Below are 9,266 nucleotides of genomic sequence, written 5' to 3'. Positions count from 1 at the left end.
CTGGTGGCTTATATGCACCTGTGTCATTCTCCTTTGTTGTGTCTTCTTTGAGTCATCCACTTTCCTCCCGGGCGTTCCGTAGGAAATATGTTAACAGATGTATGTACACAGACATACATACTTAACATTCTAAATATACTTAAGGCCCTGGTTTCAATTCTTCTGATCAGAAATGGTGAAAAATAAAATATAAAGCACTTCCTTTCTAGGATATAATATTTATTATGAATTGGGGATTAGTAGAGACAAATGTGTCCCTTCATTTAGAAGAGAATGGTAAAACACTTATCTTGCTTTTCTCTTTTTCCTCCTCTGATGGATTCCTGGGTTGAGTCTACAGATCTGCAGCCAGTTGGTTCTGAAACAGTAAATCCAGTTATTCTGACCACAACAGCTGTCTTCCTGAAATGTTGCCTTTGCAGGTCCGTTGCCTAATTGTGCCTCACTATAGAGAAGAAGGGATACAAATGTTATCCAGTCTACTGGCAGCTTGTAGACTCAGGAATACTCTGATAAGGGAAGTTGGCATCTTGCTATGTATTTATGTCTTCGTGGAGAACTACAATACATTTGATGAATTTCATCAGCACAGAAAAGGTTCAAAGTGGAGAGGTTCTTAGCCTGAACTTTGTGACGTGCTATATCAGATACAATGGATGATTTCCAAATCTCTATTGCATTTCATATAAAAGAAAGCCAGCCGAAGAAAACTACGCTAGAGAATCTACTTAGAAGAGTGACATTTTAGAAAGGGATTCTTGATATCTAGTAGAGGAAAGACCAAAATATTAATGATAACAATATATAAACACATTGTTGAGGAAAATAGTTGGGGGCATTGCTACTATTCAATGGCCAAGAGGCTATCTCTAGTGAGGATTTTTAAAAAATCAGATCTTTTTATTCTAGGTGATCGCTTAAGACTTTCTGTCTTGAGATTAAGTTAATTGCATCTACATATTTTACAAGTTTAAGCTACTCTGGAAATCAAAAAGAAAAACTTTACCATTTTGTCATACTGATTCCAAAATTATAATCATTTTGAGCTGGGTTAAAAAGAAGAAGGAACATGCAGCACGGCGAAACCACTGAGCAGTGAGGAGTGCATTTCAGTGCTTGACTTTCTGTGTGGAGGAAATGAAGAGCTGGTTGGATAAGCAGCATTAACTTTTGTGAATACTTAGAGGGCAGCAACGAGATCGCACAGTTAGGACCAGTAGCAAGCAATGGAAGCCAAAGACTGAAAATCCAAATTGCATTACAACTCTTAAGAAGTACTTCCCGAGCCCAAGAATGAACCTTTCTAGAGCTGACACAGTCCTGTGTTTCAGATTAGCTTTTATGCTAATATCTCACCTCACAATTAGGAAGATCAGTAAGAGAGATGCTATTCTTGTAAAAGACACCAAGCCAAGAAATGGTGGTGAAAATGATCCCTTAATCAGATGATAGTTCTAAAACGAAAGGTCAGAAACAGAGAAGCATATCCTTCACAGAAGTCTAGAAAGGTGTGCCCTTTCCAGAAAGTACTTTGACTGGAGGTAGCATTTACTTTATGTGTTGCTAAGATGGAGACAACAATTGATGGTTTTTCTTTGATGAAAAGTCATACATATTTGATTGGACACAAACTATTACACAGAGAGGGTCATCTTCTAGGGTGACTTCAACTCAATACCCCAGTGTGTCTCATTGGGCTTCTTCCTTGAAATTATGTACACAGCTGTCCTCTTGAGTAAAAAACTGAGAACTCCTTTCCTGCTTCAGTGCTTCCTATTGTTTGGACGCAGCCCCTCTAATGTGCAGAGCTGAGTTGCTTGACATAGTTTTGGTGACTCAGAAGCAGGCATTTCCTGGGGATTTAGATCCATCCACTTTTCCTCACAGTGACCTGCTTCCACGTGGATGGTGGAACTGCAATGAGGGTTTGAATGACAGAAGACTGGAAACTTGATTACGGCAAGGGAGCAGTTTCTACTTCCAGATTTTCTAGCTAAAAGGAGAAAAAAGAGCAAAGGCAGTCAGTATTTCTGATTCTGTACAGTACACATTGAGTGTCTTCTGTATGTCAGACTGAATTGAGAGTCTCCATGTATACAAATCACCGCCACCCCTTGATTTTTTTTTCTCAAATATCAAGACTCTCTTGAGATATTGCTAAAATACTCTTGCATTTTATACCTCCTCCATGAAGAATCGTAATTGTCAGAGACAAATTATTGATGCTTTTCTGGGAGAATATCCCAGAACTCTCTTTTCTGCTCTCCTTCATATCTTTCTCTCTTTTTATGCCCAAATAATTTGTGACTTGACAGGTATTAGGTTCTTATTTCTAGATAAAGTTATTCTTTTTACACACTTCTCAGAATCGGAAGTAATTGATGTAAAGTACTCAGAATTCTCCATCCTAAACTCCCTTGTAAAGCTAGTGTGTATGTGAAGCAAATTGTGAATCGGTTATTGTTGTTAGTTGCTGTTGAGTCAACTATGACTCAGCTGTGACTCACTGCAGCCCTGTGAACAACAGATCTGAACGTTGCTCTGTCCTGTGCCTTTCTTCCAATCTCTGCCGGGCTGGAGCCCAGTGTAACACTCACTGTGTCAATCTATCTGGTTGAGTGGGACCCTCTCTTTTACTAAACCTCCATATCTCCCAGCATGATGTTCCTCCCCCAAGACCTATTCATAGAAATATTTTTTTATTTCTAAATAAGAGTGAAAAATTTGAGAATAGAGGATGTTTTGTAGTTTTAAAAAGCTACTGTCATTTATGTTAGAGGTTCTTAGTGAAAAGGAGCAGAGTGTTGGCATTAAAATGAGAAGACAATGCTAACTTTAAATAACCTACCTTTCTATTTTGATAAATTTAAAACTTCCGACTCAGAGAAATTGCAAGGTTAATGAGTGCAAAGTACATGTATATACACATCAAGGAGAATCACATTCGTATCCCATTTACTTAATTATTATCATGTGTGCTCTCTCTTTGTCTACCTACACACACACACACACACACACACACACACACACACACACACACAGTATCTCCAGAGTCCTTTTAGAATTAGTTGGCCATTGAGCCTTAAATATTTTTGTTTATGTTTCCTAGGAACACACCCTTCCTTATTTGGAAAAAAGGATAGATAACTGTTGAAAGAGGTATTTCATCATGGGCCTTAAGCGATACCAACCGTCTTTACTCACTGTACACATGGCGGGACATTAATGTTCTCTCAATGAAGTCATGCCTGTTGGCCTTCACATAGGCAATTAAGTAGGTCAAGACATCTGCAGACCACTAATTATTTTTGAGGGACACATGTGCCCTACTTGCTACAAAAGATGCAAAGACCATAGCTTTCAACCTCTTTACTGTACCCCTTTTATGTGTAGTAATTTGATCCATGTATACCCGTCTGTATTACTAATAATAACAACAACATATATGTATGAATTCCATTCCCTTTGTTGAGGATTCAAATCTAGAGGGTTGTTCTACTGAGAGATATGATGATTCCTACACATTCTAGGGTCAACTTAAGTTACCATAGCCTAGAATAGTAAATAGTCCATAAACTAAATCAGCAGGTAAGATTAAACTTTCTGATCACGATGGATCATATACTGCCTCATACTGTATTTTGCATGAACAGATAGGTGTGTTTGGATTAATATTATTAGTCAGGTAGAAAAATCTATCAACAATTTATCTTCACTATGTGAAGGGAGGGTGCTTGCTAAATGACATCTAAACTAAGAGCTCTGGTGACCTTGTGGTAGGTACTGTGTCCAACCCTAAGGCCTGTGATTTGAGTTCACCAGCTCTACAGAAGGAGGGGCAAACTCTTGTGCAATTCACAGCCTCTGAAAACCCGCTGGAGGGTCAAGTGTAAATTGGTTCTGACTTGACCGCACGTAACAACAACGCTCAATTGCACCTGATGCAAGCTGTGGTATTTTTAAATGAAGCTGTTATTAATTTTTAGCCCTGAAGTGTCTCAACCGTGAAGGTTCTAATTGTGGCACAACCTCGTGTGTGTGTGTGTGTGTGTGTGTGTGTGTGTGTGTCAGTGTGTGTTCATGCGCACGTGCATGCATGTGTGTATTTAGCAACAAACTGGCGTGTTGCATTGTGCTTTGGGTCTTGAGAGCTTGAAAAGTAGTGTTAGTGCACTGATTCTCCTGCTGTGTGCAGAGTCTATTGGGAGAATATAAATGCTCACCTGATCCATGGTCTGTTTTTTCAGCGACCTGTGTGCTTGCATTGATGTCTCTACCATCACAATACAGTGACACACTTCAGGGAATTGGACCTAGACACAATGCTTCATTCTACCTTTCATTTTTCAGTTTTGTCAATATTATCTCAAACCGTTGTTTCTCTTGGAAGTCAGTGATCAGATCTTCGTGGGCTATTTTGTTTTGGCCTAGTTTTAAGAATAAAATACTAGGATAACTGAATCTGAAGCTGGTGTATTTTACTCTTTGTACACCCAATGATGAATGTGTATTTCCTCCAGTTTGGGAGCTGGAGGGCATTTCAGAGATTGTCTTTTGAAATGTCATCAATCTATGGAAGAACTGGAGGCCTAACAAGGTGTAGTGCTGTGCCCAAATGTGCACTTCAGAAGAGCTGGTTTAATATTTGTCATTTAGCGCCCAGAGTAAGTAGACCTCGGGGGCCTCTAGGACCATATGCTGAAGAAAGCCAGACTAGGTAGGAACTTTTCTTGTGTATCATGACCTTCTTACTTAATTTTTTCTATTTTTTTTATTATTTCATACTGATTTATTTAAAAGGTTTGAATACATTGTTTTTCACACTAGATCCTTCCTATTTCTTTCCCTTCCAGTAGCATATTTTTATTCTGCCCATAAATGAACATTATTTTCAGCGTTGAAGATATGTTTATATAGATAAATTATTTAGATAATTTATTAATTTTTTTGTATGTACAGAGGTATTTTTTTGCTTGATACAGAAATTTTGGCAAGGAATAAAATTGAAGAGGAAATAAAATCATTTATATGGAGATATGCCTCCATAAAGGATAAATGTTAACATTTCAATGCTTATTATTCCTCTATTTCTCTTTGCATTTTTTTTAAATGTGTCCTAGGCATGAAACAGCTTTAGCCACAACCTAGGCATCAAATAAATAAAGGACTGAACCTGCTCTGCCCAATTGATATAAGAGAGAGGCCACCAATCAGGTGTCTCCTTGGCCATAACCAGGGGTTCAGATAGAAACTCTTAAGAGTGAGACACTATGTCTTCAGAATAACACCCAAGTCACGCTTTTGGACAGCTACTGCCCTCCACTTTAATTTTCTAATTCTAACTTTTGATGCCATTAAACTTGTAGTTGTAGATGATTCTAGGCTGAGCTGTTTTTGAAGCTGATTAGTGTTTTAGTCAGCAGCAATCTTAAAAATATCTTTGCCCCACAGCTCATAAAAACAGAGCCAGATTAGTAAATGAAGCAATCCCAAGCCCTTTGGAGTTGATGATTCATAGGCATTGATCTTTATTCATCTAAGTGGTAGAGAACTCATAGCCTTCTTCTGAGCTGCACTGCCTGGAACAGGCATATTGGGACCTAAGACACAATAAACGGACACACATCAGTAAAGGAGAATTCCAGGCAAAGTCAGGTGATCTGACAATTGAAAGGGGTTTAGGTTCCAACTGCTATATGCTTCCTCTAGCTTTTAGTATAGACTTAACTTGCCCATTGTAATAAATCTCTTCTCTGCTGAAGTGAAACTCCAGTGATTACTTTGGTTGTCAAGTAGAAACAGGCCCCTGGAGTCTGGAATGGTGTCATCAATCAAACCTAGCAATGAGTCAGATTTCTTTGACAGTCGAAGGCGTTAGGGAACTTGTGTTTATGAAACGATCCCTTAGGATGTCACAGGAATGGGATGTCACATTCGCACAGTTGCTTATCAGGAGAGCTGGCTTCAGACTTGAGCCTCCCTGGTTTGCGCTCACAAGATATACTAGAAATCCAGCTTCGGGAATGCTTTCTGTGGTGCAGGATAGAGGACTTCTAACGGAAATCTATTTTCTGCAAAGTTGTTTCATTCAAAACAAAAGAGCATGCCATTTATAAGGCTGCTGCTTTTTCTTTTTCTTCTTCTTCTTTTTTTTTTTATACTTCTACCCTCTAACTCATAGAAATAGAAGAATATTTGACTTTTTTTTGTTGTTCTGGAATGGGACATAAACCCAAGTTTGACCTGCTTTTAAAGAATAGTTTATATTGATTTGTGTACAAAATTAATATTTATTGTGTTTCATTCATGTGCACTGTGTTTCACACTTTCTTTCCTTTACATTGTGTTTCATATGATGATTCCTATACATTGTAATGACAGAATTAATCATCACTGAAATGTGCCCACTGTTACTTCATCTTTTCAGGTTCTCATTGGATCTTTCCTAATTCCGTCACCCTCTTCCCTCAACCCACCAAACTTTGCTGTAAGGGTTATTATTGTTGTTGTTAGGTGCCATCGAGTCATAGACGACTCATAGCGACCCTGTGAATGAAAGGCCTGAGCATTGTTGATAGTTTCCGGAGGCAAGCCATTTTGGAAGTGGATGCCACTCGTGCTTCCAGGGTTGTTATTATTAGCAATATGTAATTACAAATCAATAAAAAATATTTGTTCATGATTGAAACCCGGAAGTGTTAAACTCCAAAGCAACAAAACAAAAGTTAAAATGCAAATGGAACCTAGCATGCTATATTCTCAGAGATAGCAAGTGAGGATGTTGAGACTTGACTGTTTATGCTTTGGGCATGTTACTGAGAGAGGCCAGTCCCTGCAGAAAGAAATTATTCTTGTAAAGCAGGAGATCTCCAAAAAAAGGAAGATGCTTAATGAGATGGATTGGCGCCGTGAATGCAGCAACGGGTTTAAACACCGCAGAGATTGTGAGGATGGTGCAGGATCCAGCAGGGGTCCTTGTATGTACAGAGGATTGCCGTTTGTCGGGGCTGCTTGAGGATAATTAAGAAAAATGAAGTTTCAGCATCTTGTTTATGTTACCTAAATATTTACACCATCTACCTACGTAATCCACTTACTTCCTTCTTGAGTGTTTTGACAAGAGTAACTGCTATATTTTTAGTTTTGACTCACTCTTCTATGTTTGGTTCCTATCTTATCTGACTTATCCACAATTCCTATTTTGATCAGGATTCTTAATATGAGGGGAAAAAAGTTTTTTACCTTATCTCACTGTATAATTGTATCCAGAAAATAATTCAACATGTTGTTGTTGTTGATTGCCGTTCAGTTGAGCACGACTCATAGCGACACCATGAACAAAAGGCCTGAAACTTATCTATAATTATCGTCATTTATCAAAGTTCATGGAGTTTCCGGAGGCATGATGCTTAGGAAGTGGATGCCACTCCTGCTTCCAAAATTCAACATAGTACGGCATTATAGCAGTTAACAAGAGTTTGTCAAATCTCCTGAAGAACTCTATTAACACTGGATTTCTTTAATTCCCTGTCTAGTGATTCTCTATGTAAATCAAATTTCTTTTGTTAACACCAATTCCTAGAGAGCTTATCAGCCTTCTGAAAATCACTGTTTCCATTTCTAAGTAAACTCAATACATTTTAATCTCTGGCCTAGGTTCTGAGAACATTCAATGCTAAGAGAAGTTTTCAGCCGCTATAGCTATGAACGTAAGGACTCTTCCTTTCCAACAGTTTCCCAGGACTCCTCCTCATTCACTGCCTCCTCTTCTTTAGTTTCAGAGATCATTTTCTCTGAAAGAAAAGCATGAAGCAAAATGGAATGTGCTTTCCCCTTGTCTTCCATTAATATTGAGTTTATTCTTTGCAAGTGGCTACTGGTGCAGAAGAAAGCTTTCTCTGGAGAAATCAACATGATGTTTCAGAGACAGACTAGATTGAAGTCAGGCCATCTGGGATCTCATTCCAAACCTCTAAGTCATTACTCTGAAGACATCACAACTTATTTGTACTTTAATGTTTCTTTACCTATTAAACAACATTGTCCAGGTTAAAATAACAGCTTTTAAACATGAGGAACTTTCTCTTTTTGCACCCAGAGGGTGATTGACAATATTTGGAGACATTTTTGACCATGAGACCTGGGAGTGAATGGTTTCTGTAGAGGCCAAAGGTGCTGTCAAACATCCAGCAATACACAGAACAGGCCCCCCCCCCACACACAAAAATTATTTCACTCAAAATGTCCAAGGTGTCAAGGTTAAGAAATCCTGGTTACCTTGACTTTATGATTTCTTTTGGTTCTATTACTCCATTCGTTGTGGATTGTCAGAACAGAAACTACATTTAAGCTTCTTGAGAAAAGGAAAAGATAAATACATGAAAATAATAAATACATAAAAAAAGAATAAAGCTTCACTTGAGTGCGTTTTAAAATAATACTGTCCAGTTGTCTGGCCGGTGCTATGCACTCCACGTGGATTATCTCACTTTGCACACATTCAACCCACATGGCACTGATTAACTGGAAGACTGGCACTTAAAGCCACCAGCTGTTCCATGAGAGACACGTGTGGCCTCTGCTTCCATAAAGATTAAAACCATCAAAAACAAAGCTTCTGCCTTTGAGTTGATTGTGACTCATAGAGAACACGTAGGGCAGAAAATAGAGTGGCCCCCGGTTGTAAACCTTTATAAAAACAGACTTACTCATCTTTCTACCTTTCGGTTAGCAGACAGATGCCTTGTCCATAGTGATCACAACTTCGGAAAACATATGGGGCAATTTAACTTTCTCCTGAGAGGTTTTTATTAGTTAGAATTGACTCGACAGCAATGAGTATATTACTATGAGGTAAGCTTGAGTCAGTGCTTGCTCAGATGTGGTTGTTGCTACGTGCCATCAAATCTACTACGACTCCTAGGAACCTTATGGAGGACAGATCTGAATGTTGGGCTATCCTGCACCATCCTGACAATCTCAGATAAATTCGAGTCCATCATAGTCAGTGTGTCCATCTTCCTTGCTCGAGGTCTTCCTCTCTTTCATTGACCCTCCATGCTTCCCAACATGTATTTTTTCCTAGGACTGGCCCCTCCATTCTTGCTTCTGAGGAGCAACCTGGTTGTGCTTTCTCCAAGAAAGAATTGTTAGTTTTTTTGACAGCCCATGGATATTCAGTACTCTTCTTCAGCACCACAACTCAAAGGCATCAATACTCTGTCATTCTTACTCATTGTCTAACTTTCAGATGTGTTGTTGTTGTT

The 9,266-nt window shown here is 38.7% G+C and overlaps 1 protein-coding gene across 1 annotated transcript in view; it reads right to left on the bottom strand.

Moving 5' to 3' along the window:
* Positions 1 to 1,920: 1,920 nt before the first annotated feature.
* The window catches only part of OPRM1 (opioid receptor, mu 1), an 85,653-nt gene continuing 78,307 nt past the window's right edge, over positions 1,921 to 9,266 (bottom strand). Inside the window, exon 4 of the mRNA XM_006882749.1 lies at positions 1,921 to 1,993. Within this exon, the coding sequence (XP_006882811.1) occupies positions 1,955 to 1,993 (39 nt within the window). The 3' untranslated portion in view covers positions 1,921 to 1,954. The remainder of the gene's footprint in view (positions 1,994 to 9,266) is intronic.

This window comes from Elephantulus edwardii, unplaced genomic scaffold, assembly GCF_000299155.1.
Source record: "Elephantulus edwardii isolate Elephantulus edwardi_28Jun2011 unplaced genomic scaffold, EleEdw1.0 scaffold00024, whole genome shotgun sequence".
In the NCBI taxonomy this organism is placed as follows: Eukaryota; Metazoa; Chordata; class Mammalia; order Macroscelidea; family Macroscelididae; genus Elephantulus; species Elephantulus edwardii.
The sequence above is the reverse complement of the archived record's forward strand: the minus strand, read 5'-3'. Positions and strand labels throughout refer to the sequence as shown.